Here is a 17,241-nt window from a genome sequence, read left to right as displayed (position 1 = left end):
AATAAAACCGAGTTTTGACTGAGGTTCATTACCATTTCTTTAAACTGGTGCAAATAAAAAGAACATGTTTTTATCTGTTGTTCTAATTCTTCTTTTCCCAGCATAAAAATGCCAAATACATCATCAGACTCAAAGGAGAACTGAAGAAATTTGCTGAAGCTCGCAACTCGACAAAGTTTCCAGTAACAGATTCATTGCTTGTGACAGCTCTGAATCTCTGGAATGATATGAACTTCGAAGTGCCAATGACACCATGATGATTTCAGTAGTTGGAGCTGGAGCTGCTGGAGCAAGAAATGCTTTTTCAGAGCTAACTATTTCTTTCCTTTGAAGAACAATTTTGGAAAATATTTTGCAGATTTTTTTAAAGAACTTGTTTCAACAGCTATTTGCCTACCTTTGTCTGGACTTCCAAGGCTATTCTAGTCCCTAAGTAAGAATACATCTTCAAATCATATTTATGGTGCCTGTATTCGTATGTAATAATAAAAGCTGCGCTTCCTGCTGGTTAGAAGGTATAGCTTGCAGGAAACAAGGCTGCTGACAAGCTCATTAAGTGGGATATTTACAGAAATAAAATTCATTATGTATTATGAAAAAATCAAAACAGCAATTTGGGGGGGGGGGGCTCTGTTTAGTATTGGAGTGGTAAAAATCAGTTAAATGTTTTTCCATGGAGAGGCCTTCCTTTTTCTCTTAAACAGTTTGAAGGGAACTGTTCCATTTTCTTTGGTCATTCCATATCTATTGGGCCAAGAACAGTGAGCCCACCTGATTCAACAGATCACCGGTCAGGCATTTGTTAGGGATCTGGGAAGCCCAGTTTTATGGTAGTGCTCTGTCTCAAGCACTGCTCTGCACTGCTCTTACAGCCAGGATGGGAGGCCTTACCACCGGGTTTCTAATGGTTGCTGAGCCTCTTTCCTCCGGCTTCTACAGAAATACTTCTGAAAGGTCTGCACCAGAACAAAAGACAACTCTGAATCTTTGGAAATGTTCAAAACATTAAATTCTTGTTTTCTGGCCTGTCACACCCAGCAATGTGCGGGAGAAGGCTGCACCCTTGCAGAATGTTAATATCCTCTTATTTTATTCTCATTCTGAACCAATCAATCTTCTAATGCTTTTGACATAAGTTTTAGTGGCCCCCTTGTCAAATGGAGGACATTATCCCAGTAGCTGCACAGTGATTTTCTGAGCTACAGCAGTTATTTCTGAATGAAGGTACCAGTAAAATGCCAACCTTCTTCGCAAGAGATCACTGCTAAATTTTAGAGTTTTCTGGTGTCTTACAGTCTTAGGACTGTATACATGTATTAACACAACAAAACAACCTTTAGTAATAATTAAAGGTTTCACTAGGTTACACACTCTCAACTCCAAACTTGAAAAACATAGAAATCTTATTTTTTAACTCTGCTCTTTTCTGGTTCCTTTCACTCTCCATATCTCCCTTGATACTTTTTTTCGCACCTCCCTTCTTCAGATATTAAAAGGAACATAGACTTCAGCTTTATAGAACTTGTACTAAACTATCAATGATGATGTCATATATGCTTTATATTAGCAGAACATTATTTTGAACATTTGGAAGTTAATACATTTTAAATTCATTACAGAATGTTGACTATACTGTGAGGATTTTGAATAAGAGTCAAAGTATACCTTCTAAATGTCTGTCACCATATCTGGCATACTATAATATTATTTAACTTCTAAAACTTATTCATATACTCTTTGTTTCATTACAAATGGAAGCTTTTCAATGATTCCTATGAGGTCAGGAAGAGCACCTGTTCATTTGTTGCTCTTAATATAATACTCAGAACACAAATGGATTTCTTATAATATGGTTAAATATGATGATGTCTATTAGTAAATGGTTTCATAAGACTAAATTATTACAATTAAAAAAATGACTTTAAATTGGTCATGTTCTGTTTTATCTTCAAGTTTGCTTTATTAAGTCCTAAATTTTATCAACAGAGAATTCAGAATTTTAGGTGTGGGGTCCACACTTAAAATTGCACTGAAAGTTGAGATTGTGATAATTATATAGTTTTCTTATGTTTTACTGCCTTGTCCATGGTGAAAAAAACATCTCTCATCAAGTGCTAGATCATAAGAATAGTTATGGTTTGTTTTCAACTGTATTTCCTGGACAGAGATGTAGCTAGGGTCTACAAATACTTTCAGAAGAATCAAGACACCTTGCATATAACAAGGACCTAGTCCTATGTTTGAATCTAGCGTCTAAAAAGCAATTAAAGGTAGGTTTCCAGTATTAGGGTAACATTAAGAGCAAGAGAAACACAGTCAGGATATTCCCTGTTTTGAGTGATTCTTCTGTTCCTGCCCACCAGCAGGTTTTATGAAATTATGAATTTTAGGCCAAATACAGTAAAAGCAGGAAAAAGAGCTCTTTAGTAGCTGTGCTAATTTTAATGGGAAATGGAGGGATGTTCTTGTTTTCACTCCTCTGATTCTACTAATACATGACTGTAATTCATTAATTCAGGGTCAAACAATGAACGTCTGAGCAATTATTCACATGAGTAGTCTCATAGAATTCAATGTCCTCATTTAATGTGCCCATTAAAATGGTACATGGGTGCATCTAACTAAAGTAAACATTAGTTCATAACAACACACAATGGTTAGCCCTGCAAAATCCCTAATCTTACCTATCATCTACTGAAAAAAAATGAGAAAAATGAAGCAAATTGCTTCATGAATTTGACTTGGTCAAGCAAGCAGTTTAATGGAAAGATGAGCCTGACACATATTCAGAAAACCAGGAAACTCCAATTTTTTCAGAATTTTAGAGACTGTTTTGCACAGTTCAGAGAAATTCGAGAGAATGCCAGGGAAGGAAAAATCTAAGACATGACCCAAAAAATACTTTAGCATTGCACTGGATAAGCATAAGGAAGGAGGAAATACTGAGTCAGACAGGCTTACAGGCACCTTGGTCTCGTTTGTGGTCTCACTTACTTTATATAGATAGCAGACATCATAGCAGGGCCTTTGCAAAAAGATGGAAGAGCTGATATGAATCTTTGTATAAGACTGTTTAAGTACAGTTCCTCTTCTCAGGGTCATGAATAGCATTAGATGTTCTCTCATTCCTGATAACATGTCTCTAGTCCAATATTGTTGTAATATATCTGCATTTTTAACTCAGGTAAATAAAATGTCCTCACATTTTATGTGATGCTGAAAAACCGGATCTGAAAAATGTCTTTTCTGCCTGCCTCTCTTTCTTTCTCTATTCAATATGCTTGTGCAGCTTATGACTGAAATTTTGAAGACAAGTTTAGGATGTTGCCATAAAGATGCCACAAAATCATGAGTCACAAGCTATATGCCTGAAGTCAAATGCCTGAATTCACCTCCATATGGCCATTTTTTTCATATGTTTTTTGGAGTACAAGTTGCCAAAAGAGAAGACAGAACAGGCAGAAACATTGCTGGACTTCTTGACACACTGGCACAGTTCACAGGCCCTGTTGAAAGCAGGCTTCATTTTGCCACAGTATTGCAGTAGGCAATTTGGAAAAACACTCTATTTTCATGGTTTAACTAGGAGCCTGGGGACTTCTGCAGCATAAACAAAAATTTAGGTAGCATTATCCAGCCCAGAGGCATTGCAAGATTTTAAAATCTTTCAAATCGGATAAAATTTGGGCCTAAAAGTCACTGCCTATTACCTTGCTCTTCAAGAATAGGGCATTCAATACATTTCACATACGTCCTTCATGGCTGAAGATAAAGGCTATTGAGTCCAGAATCAGCAAAGATTAATATCATCCAGTTTTAAAAGGTGTTGAGGGAGTGTGAGTCCAATCCAAAACAGAGAATCCATGTTTCCCATCACCATCGCACTGTACCACACCAGAAAGGATCCTCCCCTGCCTCAGGTTAATTTGAGCCAAATTATTAATTCACTTCCCTAAGAGCATTTCTTTGGTATGTTCTGTACTTCGGTATGTATAAATCATACTGACTATATTATTACTGACTGTATTAATTCCATAACTGGCATGCAGATGGCCAAACATTCATGGTAAGTATTAACTGCCACTCTGTACTGTGTGGTGGGTAACACAGGGACATAAAAGTATCATCTCCTAAAGTATTTCTTGTAGCCAGTGATATTCTGTAGTCAGAAAAAGATGTTCCTCTAGTAGCTGATTAAGAAAAGCACCTAGCTTTGTATTTCGAAATTAGCTTTGTAGATTGCCAGAGAAAGACTGTGAAAAACCTTCTGCCTTCCCCAGGACGAAGTCTGCCTTTATGAATAGCCAAATTAGGGCCCTGAGAACAAAATCTGTGGAAAAATGTTCCCAACACAAATCAGGGCTGGGAGGACAGAGGACATCTCCTCTATAAAGTATGTTGCACTGGGGGTATTTGGCAGATGTTATTTTCCCAAATAATAATGCTTTGTAAATTGCTGTGTCTGTAAAAGGTCTATCCTACCTTTTCAAATGCATAGCACACATGAAAATTTAAGCAGACTTTGTCATTCTTTTGTCATTCCTTTACGAAAAGAGATTACAGAATTATAATGCTCCGTTACTATTATTCCAATGAGGCATTTCAACTGAAAAGTGATATTTCTCATCTTTGTCCTTAGAATTATTCAACATAAGTGCAGCTTGCCTTTATGAAAGTCAACAAATGGAGCCCATCGTTACTTCAATGTAACACCCCAAAGAAAATAGCTACTGCTACATGAGGCAGCATTTTTGAGATGAGACAGAGGGATCTTAAAGAAAGACTTTAAAAGACCTTCATGGGTCTAGAGAATCTTTATATCCATAGTCCTGCAAGTGAATTATTACCTCCAGTGGCCTACACACTGGAGCTGGGGCTAGGCTAAAACACTGGATGCAATTCAAGCCAGTTAAAATGGCTGTATCCCACTACATTAGAACCCTTTCTTTTAATATTTCTTGACATAAAGACAAGTAACTCAAGAGAAAGGAGAATAAATCCACTGATATTACTGCTTTAGCCTCTGAAGTGTAACGTATAATTGAATCACTTAATGAAATTCTCTATTATAAACAGCAAGACCAAGTTCCACAAAATACTTACAGTTCTTTGCATTAGTAGAGGAGCTTCAGAGCAACCTATCCCTTCATCATTAAAACTTGATTCCATATTGATTATGTCATCAATAACCTCTTCCATCTAATAAAATAATATTTTAAACTAATCATTATTAACAATAATGCAGATAATGTCATTCTGAAAATATAGAGGAAATAATCCTGAGCATATACTGCATCAATAAAACTGAATTTCAAAGGTTTGTATCTTAAACTTCAAATAATTCAGGCACTTTTACAGGATATTCATATTTTATACTTCTGGTGAAAACAATTTTTGTGGTTTAGCAAGTTAGCTTTTTCCTCTTGAACACCAACAACCCATTTGCCTTTTTTTAACCCCTTATTGCAACACCTAGCTCAGATGACAGGAGTGTATTGCTAAGTTGTAACTATGATCCATCACCTTCAGCAGATGTGTCGTATCCACAGGGTATTGTTTTACTGGAGCAGGAAGGCTGGAAGGAACCTGTGCTTCTTCAAGAGCATTAGTCATTCAAGATTTGGTGTTATACTCTGCTCTCAGGATTCAGAAGGCAGAGGTTTGTGTTGTGTTTGGAAGCATAAAAATTAGGGATTTCTCTTCTGATGTATACGGGATACTTTTCTAACCAGCTTTCTGGTCTTATTTTTTTGTCCTAGTCTGAATCAGAACTGCTGAAGCAGATGGAATAACTATTTAATTATATGGGATGAAACAGGATATACTTTCCAGAGAGATATATATTAATTTGGAAAAGGTTCAGTATGAGTTTTCAATGATAATTTTGGTCTGATTCCCTTCACAAAATAACCTTAAAAAAGACCAGATAATGAACCTGCCGCTGTTAACTCTACTGTCTGCAGGAACAGCTCACTTGCGCTCTGAGCATATCCAAGCAGATCTCAGTCCAAAGAGCTCTAGGTGAAGGAAATGTAGAAGGCCCTACGAAACAATTTCATACCATAGGCCAGGGACTATTCACAGGCCAAGGACCATTCAATACAGACTCTTAGGCCCAGTGACACACCACAGCTCATACTGATACTCCTCTTCCCCTTCTAGAAACAGGGCATGTGCTGTCCCATGAACCGTGCCCAGACTTATGTAGGAGATTGCTTTCTGAGCCAAAGGATGCCAGAGAATGTCTCAGCAATTAGGCAGTAAGAATAGCCACAGTCCAGTGCTCAAGCTTGTGCCTTGGTTGTGTTTTACTTACAGATATAAACATAGCCCATGCTGACCCACAGGGTACATTTGTACTAGTAAATTGTACAGTACCAGTGAGCTTCCTGAGGCTCTGGAACAGGATCGTTTAAATTACTAGAACGGTCACTACATGGATTTTGGCCTGTGCCAGCGGTCACACTTCCAAATATCGCCAGGCACCATTCAGAAGGGAGCCGTAGGCGGTTACAAGTAGCCTTCTTGCTCTAGAGGACAAAGTACAATAGCATGGGCACAGGTTGTTCCTGGTCAGACACCCATAGTGCCTAAGAATGATCCTCAAAATGCTGCATTTGCCAGCACATAGGTAGCTGCAGAGGCCTCCACAAAGGCCATCTAAAAGAGTCTTTGCAGAGCAGTGGCTCCAATAATCCATACATCTGACATAAAATGTCAGTTCTCTGTTGGAGAAATGGAGGGGCCCCAAATGAGCTCTCCAACAAGTGTTGGTTTTATTTTTTCAGTTCCCTCTCAGTTAGCAGCATAGCATCCAAATGCTCAAGGTGGGTCACAGTGTATTTGTAAGACTCTTCTGTTCTGTTAAAGCCCAAGGTATAATATGGCATCTCCATTTCTTATTTCTGTAGAAATTCCCCTTTTACCTAATAAGCACTCTCTCTTGAAATCTATTGAAGTATTAAAGGCCATAATGATCTACATCTCACACTGACTGAGAATCTGACACTGCATAATAGCTGTACCTCTGTTAAAATCAATGGCAGCACTAAAGTTAGCAGATCTATGCCAATTTACCCAAGATAACCCATATATAAATATATCAGCTAACTGAAAAATGAATGAATGATTCTTTCAGTTACATCTTTAAAGTAATCAGTATTTAACTTTGTTATGCAGATAGGATAATACTTTTAGACAGAAATAACTCTCACCTGAAAAAAAAGGTTTGCATTGCAAAGTGTGTGTTCAGAAAGTGTACAGCAATATATGACTCCTAGATAAAAAGATGCATCAGTATATTTAAACTGGCAGTAATTTAGAAGCCTGATCATGCAATAAGCTGCTCACATGACATTCAAGGCAATCACCCATGCAATCCAGAAGGATTCAGGGAGCTAGAGCTGTATCTGAAGGCCCCACAAAAGCAAAGAAAGCCATTTCTTGCCCACAATTAATGCAAGATGGGTCATACAACACTTTCCTAAAAGTAGGCAGTGCCCATTTCCCCATTCTTTTTACCAGCCCTGCCCTACCGCATTTTCGTGTTCTTCTCCAAGGGCCAACAGCTTGGTAACTGGGCTTTCCGGTGTGCCAATATCACTGACGGGAGGCATATGTCCGTTTCTTAATAAGGTTGCAACTCCTGCAGGCTGGATTGTGTGGGAGTGGGACAGGGAGAGCGTTTGGCTGGACAGCTTGGTATCAAGGGTCAGGTACTGTTTCACCTGGTGCCTCTGGCTTTGCTGTATATGGTATCTAGACTGATTTTCCAAGTGTGTTTGCACCTGTGGAAAATGGAAATAATTGCTGGAGTTTCAAACACAGCATTTACATGCACGCTCACTTAAAGAACTTTAAAACAACAGATTCAACTTTTATACCTGTTGGATAGAATTACTATGAATCTCAAATCTTTTTTAACTCTTGAACCCTTATCACAGAATCACAGAATCACTGAGGTTGGAAGGGACCTCTGGAGATCATCTAGTCCAACCCCCCTGCTCAAGCAGGGTCACCTAGAGCACATTGCACAGGATTGCATCCAGGCGCGTTTTGAATATCTCCAGAGAAGAAGACTCCACCACCTCTCGGGGCAACCTGTTCCAGTGCTCTGTCACCCTCACAGTGAAAAAGTTTTTCCTCATGTTCAGACGGAAGTGTCTGTGTTTCAGTTTGTGCCCGTTGCCTCGCGTCCTGTCGCTCGGCACCACTGAAAAGAGTCTGGTCCCATCCTCTCGACACCCTCCCTTCAGATACTTGTACACATTGATAAGATCTCCTCTCAGCCTTCTCTTCTCCAGGCTAAACAGGCCCAGCTCTCTCAGCCTTTCCTCATAAGAGAGATGCTCCAGTCCCCTAATCATCTTTGTAGCCCTTCGCTGGACTTGCTCCAGTAGTGCCACATCCCTCTTGTACTGGGGAGCCCAGAACTGGACGCAGTACTCCAGATGTGGCCTCACCAGGGCTGAGTAGAGGGGGAGGATCACCTCGCTCGACCTGCTGGCAACACTCTTCCTGATGCACCCCAGGATACCATTGGCCTTCTTGGCCACGAGGGCACATTGCTGCCTCATGCTTAACTTGGTGTCCACCAGCACTCCCAGGTCCTTCTCCGCAGAGCTGCTTTCCAGCAGGTCAACCCCCAACCTGTACTGGTGCATGGGGTTATTCCTGCCTAGGTGCAGGACCCTGCACTTCCCTTTGTTGAACTTCATGAGGTTCCTCTCCGCCCACCTCTCCAGCCTGTCCAAGTCTCTTTGAATGGCAGCACAGCCCTCTGGTGTATCAGCCACTCCTCCCAGTTTTGTATCGTCAGCAAACTTGCTGAGGGTGCACTCTGTGCCTTCATCCAGGTCATTGATGAAGAAGTTGAACAAGACTGGACCCAGTACTGACCCCTGGGGGACACCGCTAGCTACAGGCCTCCAACTAGACTCTGTGCCACTGATCACAACTCTCTGAGCTCTGCCATTCAGCCAGTTCTCAATCCACCTCACTGTCCACTCATCTAGCCCACACTTCCTGAGCTTGTCTATGAGGATGCTATGGGAGACAGTGTCGAAAGCCTTGCTGAAGTCGAGGTAGACAACATCCACTGCTCTCCCCTCATCTACCCGACCAGTCATTCCATCACAGAAGGCTATCAGATTGGTTAGGCATGATTTCCCCTTGGTGAAGTCATGCTGACTACTCCTGATCACCTTCTTGTCCTCCACATGCTTGGAGATGGCTTTCAGGATGAGCTGCTCCATCACCTTTCCAGGGATGCAGGTGAGGCTGACTGGCCTGTAGTTCCCTGGGTCCTCCTTCTTGCCCTTTTTGAAGACTGGGGTGACATTGGCTTTCTTCCAGTCCTCGGGCACCTCTCCTGTTCTCCATGACCTTTCAAAGATGATGGAGAGTGGCTTAGCAATGACATCCGCCAGCTCCCTCAGCACTCGTGGGTGCATCCCATCAGGGCCCATGGATTTGTGGGTGTCAAGTTTGCTTAAATGATCTCTAACCCACTCCTCCTCCACCAAGGGAAAATCTTCCTTTCTCCAGACTTTCTCTCTTGCCTCCAGGATCTGGGGTTCCTGAGGGCTGGCCTGAGCAGTAAAGACTGAAGCAAAGAAGGCATTCAGTAACTCTGCCTTCTCTGCATCCTTCGTCACCAGGGCACCCACCCCATTCAGCAAAGGGCCCACATTTTCCCTAGTCTTCCTCTTACTGCTGATGTATTTGAAGAAGCCCTTCTTGCTGTCCTTGACATCTCTAGCCAGATTTAATTCCAAACGGGCCTTAGCCTTCCTCGTCGCATCCCTGCATACTCTGACAACATTCCTATATTCCTCCCAAGTGGCCYGTCCCCCTTTCCACTTTCTGTATACTTCCTTCTTCTGGTTGAGTTTTGCCAGGAGCTCCTTGCTCATCCATGCAGGTCTCCTGCCTCCTTTGGAGAACTTCCTACTCACAGGGATGCACCGCTCTTGAGCCTGGAGGAAGTGATGTTTGAATCTTAACCAGCTTTCTTGAACACTCCTTCCTTCTAGGGCCCTCACCCATGGGATTMCTCCAAGTAGGTCCCTGAAGAGGCCAAAGTTTGCTCTCCTGCTCTTCTTGAAGTGCCTCTTGAGGACAGATCACTTTTGCATTGGAAGGACTTTATAAACTGAGTGGTCATGCCAAAATGGCTAATTGAGTAAGACATTGGGCCATCCTTTGATTGTAGAGATTAACAGTTGCTACTTCAAACAGCTCCCATTTCAGATCAATGTCACATCCTGCTATTTGACTACCAGAGAAACACTGTGTACACAGACCTTACTGTCATTTCAGCCCTGTGGCTTTCTCCTTTTGCTATGGCATGCCTAGTCACAGGTTTCTTGCAATAAATTTTTATCAAGTGACCTCTAAGTAAGTATGATCAATATACAATTAAATAATAGCAGGGCTCACTTTGTAGCCCTTATTTTCTCTGAAAAAAATTCAGTCCATTTAAACAAACTTCTTTTTAATTCCCCTAACATACATAAGCAGAGATAAATAGCCCATAAAAGGGGTTTGCATTTAAATTAGCTATATTTTTGTACAATACTGCAGTACTTACTCTATTTTTAATTGTGTTATGGTGGCATGTCTAGAATTATTTTAATTAAGTCTCTTTAAACTAATTTTCTAGTCATGGAAAAGAGATTAAGCCATGCAATAATGAATATAACATTAATTATTTTGATGTAAGCCTTAGAGTTATTAAATAACTTTCTATTAAAATATTGATATAAAATCTTAAATGTGCTGTTTAGACCTTCCCATGTTTTGTATTAGGAAGGTATGCATCACATGTATGGTTTTAAAAACTATATGTATATCTTGTATTTACTTAAATTGTGGTATTATTTGTCTTAACTGACAAATGTGTCAGTTTTAGAAAGTATTTGTGTTAGTTTTAGAACGTAATTAATGCTGCGTTAATTTAGGCTCTGATTTATCATATGCAAGGACACAAGTAAATCCATCCCAAATCATTCAGATGCTTATGCATATACTTATTCCCTTAGCTTCAATAAGTGTTTTCTTAAATTAGAATTTAACCATAAAATCTACTGCATGCCAAATTAGGAAGAGTATTGGTCTGTCTGTGGGTGAAATGCAATGTGGTGAGGGGGAGAGAATAAGTCCTGTTGCAGGCCAGAGTAGGGATTTGCTGTGCACCCTTATTTTCTGTTGCTATTTCAGAAGCGCACACATGCTTGTGCTGAATTCTGGTGTCACTTAATCCACAAAAAGTGGCTGCTATCCAGACCCTTATGCTGCCTAAATTGACGAAAACGTCTTTTTTGAAATGCAGAACACCCAAATCAACAGCTTTGAAAGTACAGCTTCTTTCAGTGGCATAAATGGGAGTGAGGACAATGCATAGGCTATAAGTACAACTGCTACATTTCACCCCAGCTAATTTTTTCTCTTAAAAGAATCTGATGGTCTCTCTGTAATGGGTAACGAATTATTGTGAACCACCAGTATCCCACCAGAGGGGTCTGTGAAAGAAAATCAACTAACCGCTGACTAAGTCAAAAATCAATCTTATCATGAGTACTTCTCTTGAATGACCTTCAATCCTGTCAGTACTGTCCTGTCACAAACATGAAAAGAGTTTAAAGCTTCTCTGATGGGATCTGTTGCTTTGGTTTTGCAAACTTCTCCATTCCCTTTACTGTGCAAATCACAGTCATTGTAAAGCAGAACTGTTGGGGTTAAAACAGGTTCTCTGACATGATTTTCAAAAGAAACTGCATAAAGTTACAGTCCTTGATTCATCTTTGTATAGCTAAATAAGTCATAGAAGTCAATGTCAACAATAGGCTGTACAGCACTTATGAAAGTCAAACTATTATATAAAGACAAAACAGAGCTGGACTCCTATTTTTATAATCATACTGTGAGTATATAATAAATGGCAGAAAGAAAGCCTTGCTATGCTAAAGGAATACTAAGATTGCAAAGTCAAGCTCTCAAAAATAAGAAATGACAGTTAAAACTGCCCATGCAACATGTGTGAAATAGGAGAGGAAGCTCAAAATTTAATAATTTTATGAAACCTGATAGTGAACTGTCAATTACCACAGTTTGATTCATTTATTCTCCAGTGGGAAGCCAGATGATTTGTATTACCTTATATCAGCAATGTTAAGCTCCATTTAGGTTTTCTGAAAGTTTAAAATGAAATAAACTCTTTTAAATATTACCATAATTACAAACATCAGTTTCTGATTCTGACCTTTATTTTAATCATGTAATAAGAGTGGTTAAGCAGTGGAGTGAATTGCTCAGAGAGGCTGTGGAATCTCCATCCTTGGAGAGTTTCAAAACTTGCCTGGACAAGGCCCTGAGCAATCTGATCTAAATTCGAAGCTAACTTTTCTTCAAGCGGACATTTGGACTAGATGACTTCCAGAGGCCATTTGCAACTTAAATGTTTGTATTATTCTATTTTATCCAGTACTGCAGAGAAAACAAAACAAAACAAAAATCTGGAGATAGCAAGAGAAATTGCAACTGATAGTCTAAATGTTGAAACTCTGGATAATCATTCATAAGTATGGAGAAAAAGTGGTATTTAAATATTCAGTTCAGGGATTCAGTGAAATAAATGCAAAAAAATAAAGGAACAGAAAGGTTATTCTGAAATATGAGTAACCACTGTAGTTTATTGAGATTACCATATTTAGTGAGATTATCTATGTACATAAACCTATTTACATGAAATGTGCAAATATAGGCCTGTTTAGTGTGTTTACCTTTATTTTCCTTTATTGATATAAAAGATCTGTGAAAGTAACTGTAAAATTTGAGTTATGGAGGAGAAGATAAAAAAACAACACAAAAATAACACGATTTAGAAGTTGAATTAGAGGTTAGATTTAGAGGTTAAGTATATAAAGGTCTTTCAGTACCTTAATCTATTATTCAGCCATGACTTACATTCTCAAGTTACTACTCAGCTGTTGCCTTATACTCAGGTTTCCTCACCTGTAAACTCCCAACACGACTACATGTTTATGTTGCTGACCAAACATGAACCAAACAGCCCAGATCTACACACACTAAGCTGCGTGAAGCCCTTGTTCATGTGCATATATATGAGCCAGCAAAAAAGGTCCCTTCCACACACAACCAAAAAAAAATTTTTCAGGGCATTCTATTTCACCCAATAATCCAGGTAGGGTATCATCCTGTAGTGTTGGGAGACTACTTTTCTAATCCCTCATCATCTGACGATTTCCCATGGTCTGTGAGAACATCTTGTCAAAGGTTATATGAAATTCTAAGGTGAAGGTCTCCAAATCTCTCCAGTTTGAGACCTTCCATATAAGAAATCATTAAAACTTCTTTGAATCAGGCATCTGACATTGATCCTAATCTCCCTAATTACCAGAGAGAAAGAAGCCTTCGGACACAGCCCAGGTGTTAACTTCATCCTCTGGTGCGTCTATTGCAGAAGCACTTTAACTCCCAGTAAAGTCAGTGGCCTGAATCACAGTGTCAAGTGTTGTTGAAATCATGTAGGCTTTTCTGACTCTTTTGAAATCTGTGTGGAAGAAGTGCTGGTTCTCCTCCTAGGCATTCTCTTGCAGCTCCTGTAGCCATATACTTTAATGCTACTTATTTGAGAAGTGAAGGATAGCATAAAATTCAATGATAAAGACATTATCTGCTCCCTTCCAGACACTTCTTTTGTCTGGGATCCTGCTTGCCTAATCATGGTGAAATTAGAGCCAAATCAGAACCAGAAGCATCAAGCATGCAGGGAACCGAAAGCATCCAGCCCAAGCTCAAACTCAAGCAGAACAAAACCAGAACAGAAATCAACACTTTGAGATGGATTTTGTAATCCAGAACAAAACCTAATGCACATGTAACTGACTGCATCTATTTCTATTTTATATCCCACTGACAAGCCAGTTTTGAGAACAAGAACTTAACTGTCTTTCAGAATTACAGATATATATTCAACTTCTTCAATTATTCTTTCTAATCTAAGCACGCATCCTGACGTTGTAAAACTGTGGTAGAATTGTGTAACAGCTTTTCCCACACTCACACTAATTTTACTTTCTTTTCTAATGTATTTCACAATGGCATAACTAGATCTTCAGTAGTTTATTTACACAAACGTTAAATATTTTACTTCCACATTTGTGGATGAGATTTTTCCATCAAGAAAAAGATATCTAGGTTTATCCCCAGCATGCTAAAGGTAAAAATGAGGATACATTCAGGGGACCTAAATGAATCATGAACAATGTCAACAATATTCCAGTAAATAATAGTGCTAAATATTGTACTGGTGTTTCATAAATGGCAAGTAAGTGACCCCTGTACCCCTTCGGTGGTTAGCCCAGCATTGGTCCTGGGCAAAATAATCGAAAAGCTGAAAAGAGATCCAATTAATAAATTATTAAAAGATAGGAATATAATTAATGCTAGTCAACATAGTTCTGTGGAAAATAAGCCTTGTCAAACAAATCTACTTCCGCTCTTTGATGAGATTTCAAGTTAGGTTGCCAAAGATAATGATGTAGGTAAAATATACTTCAACTTTTGTGTGTCTTTTGACTATCATTCAGTATTCTAATTAAAAATATAGCACTATACAATATCAATAAAGCATATTTTAACTGGATTAAGAACTGGCTAACGAACTTGCATAAGAAAGCAATCAGTAAAGGCTCAGCATCATAAGAGGGTCTCTTCAGTCTTATATTATTCAAAATTTTCATCAGTGATTTGCGACTAGTGTAAAATAAAACAACCTAAAAAGAACAAATATTGTTTAGAGTAGTAACACCATTTAAACAAAATGCGTTCTAAGTTAGCCAACTATACGACTACATTTGCTGGAAGAAGAAATACAGAATGAAATAATGCAGAAAACTGAATAGAGAAAACAGTGGAAGTAACAAATCTGAAGAAGTTTCGGTGTCATAACAGACAAGCAGCTCAACAGAAGAGTCCAGTTGATGCTGTAGCAAGAAAGGGCAAATGTCATGAAGATGGAAGTAGTAAATGGAAGCCTGGTTTGATTCTGCTTTCCTTTGTGGCTCAGAAGAGACCAATAATAGAATCCTGAAAAAGTTTCTATTTTTAAAAGACCGTTGAAAATTTGAAAGGGTACAGAAAGGAACTACAAAAGTAACTGAGGACTGAAGAAAGGCTGTTTCAGTGAAAGATTAATGAAACTCCATTATGTTCTTGCTGTCAAACTGAAATTTGTGAGGTGGTTTGATTACAGGGAATGCTGAGAGTGAAAGAGGTTTTTAAGCTAACACGGAAAGCATGGTGAGAATCACTGGCCACAAGCTGATGTTAGCAAGCTGACATCAGAAATTATGGGAATAGACAATGAAATACACAACAAAAGGAAATATTCTAACTGCTGTTTTCTTCAAACTAAGGATGTAAGACTTTCTGGGAGAGATATGTTAGCCAAATCCAAGATATACTTTTATCAAACACATTCTTGGACACAAAGCTGAGTACGAGAATAATAACTGAATGGAATATAGTACTCCAAGATTTTAAAGAAATCAGAATAGGTGGTGTAATAGTCCCTTCTGTCTTTAAAATTGATGCATTTTTGGGGTTGAGAATTGGCTATTATAATAGTAACTTTTTCTTGGATGAAAATTCACACTGAATTTAATAAATATTAAAGTCTGTTACAAAATAATATTTTTAAATATGGTCATGGTATACTGAACAGAACTCAGCAGACTTCATTACAGTTTGCCACTTACGCCAGAGGTTAATTTGTTCCAGTGTTTTTAATGGCTTTTGAAATAAAATTCCTCACACTGTTGGAATCACGTCATTTATCTTTAGTCCTGAATACAACACCTCACTAAAACTGTTTGAGTTAGGGGCTTTATGTTTTTTTCAGTCACACTACCAGAAAATAAGCATCTAATCATGAATTTCTTAATTATTAAAATGTTCTATAAGTACCTAAAGAGTTTAATTCTATTTTAGGGTAAGAAACACAGTCACAACACAGACTATTTTTGTTCTTTCTCTGAGGACTTTCAACTGGATTTTAAGGGTGAAAAGAAAACATGTTTAGTGATGAAATAGTGTTTTTGAACTTCTGTTAGAAATTAACATCAGTTGTTTATTTGTCCTGCTCACTCTATTAAACTTTTTGAGAAATGCCTATATATGAAATTATTTCATAATAAAAAGAAATTTCAATTTAACTTAGCAATTATACATTTCTGTTCTATCTTGAAAATTATCACCAAATAATGTAGCTGTTCACTCTAATGTTCTGTTTCTAAAAGCATGTGTGATTATGTCAATTAATTACTTAAGCTAAACACAGTAATTAATCTTTTAATGTGAATATTTTTCTTATTCGAACTTTGATCTGACTAGATGAGCTCTTCTCTGTTAATATTCATGAAGAGAGAATACAAAGCAAAAGACATCCAGTCTGGCAATTCATAGCTGTGTTTAGCTGATGCCTTACAGTAGCTTTCAAGCTAAAAAAAATTCTCATGTGACTCTAATGCACTATTTTTCATCTGGTTTAACCTTTGACATCATATTCATCAAGAACTTGTGAATGTTCTTTCAAGGGTAAAGGGACTAAAGAAGAAACATTTTAAAGTTCTTTGACACAGGCCATGTCTTCAACAATGATTGCTGCTCCTGTATTTTGGTATCTCAATGTCCAAAAATAGCTGATAATTATAAATGTGGAGTAGGATGGAAGTAATCTAAAATTCTCCATCATGCTGCCAACCACTATTAAAACCATGATATTGTCTATTGTATATATAATAAGGATTATTAGAAGTATATTAATTTCACAGTTGTTTTCTTCTGAGACAGATTTACATATTATTTCTGTTATTATTCTTAGAAAGAAAAAACATTTTCAATTATTACAACATTTCAGAAAAATACTTAAAATATGTATTTCCTTTTGCTTTAAAAATGGATATTTCTATAATATGAAATTACCCGAAATTAAAGGGAGTCAGCTGCACAGAGCAGGACAGTACATAGGGAATCCAGTTATAAGATGTGAGTTATGAAATTCATGACACTATTTTTACCACAGAAGAATGCCTCTGTAATTTAAATGTGAATTTAGGAAAGCAATTAATTATGTGATTAACTCTCTCTGAAGTCACTGAAACTTAATATGTACTCACAGTGAAATACAAATCTTAGTGTTTCCCTAAATAAGGTCAC

At 38.2% G+C, this 17,241-nt stretch overlaps 1 protein-coding gene across 1 annotated transcript in view; it reads right to left on the bottom strand.

The window, feature by feature from the left end:
• TFEC (transcription factor EC) overlaps positions 1-17,241 on the bottom strand; it is a 91,190-nt gene that overhangs the window by 24,815 nt on the left and 49,134 nt on the right. Inside the window, exons 2-3 of the mRNA XM_026064504.1 lie at positions 7,536-7,787; positions 5,104-5,199 (exon numbers count right to left, since the gene is read on the bottom strand). Of these exons, the coding sequence (XP_025920289.1) occupies positions 5,104-5,199; positions 7,536-7,787 (348 nt within the window). The remainder of the gene's footprint in view (positions 1-5,103; positions 5,200-7,535; positions 7,788-17,241) is intronic.

The sequence above is a fragment of the Apteryx rowi genome, unplaced genomic scaffold (genome assembly GCF_003343035.1).
Source record: "Apteryx rowi isolate R43461 unplaced genomic scaffold, aptRow1 scaffold_219, whole genome shotgun sequence".
Classification (NCBI taxonomy): domain Eukaryota; kingdom Metazoa; phylum Chordata; class Aves; order Apterygiformes; family Apterygidae; genus Apteryx; species Apteryx rowi.
Note: the sequence above shows the minus strand (reverse complement) of the source record. Positions and strands in the feature narration are given on the sequence as shown.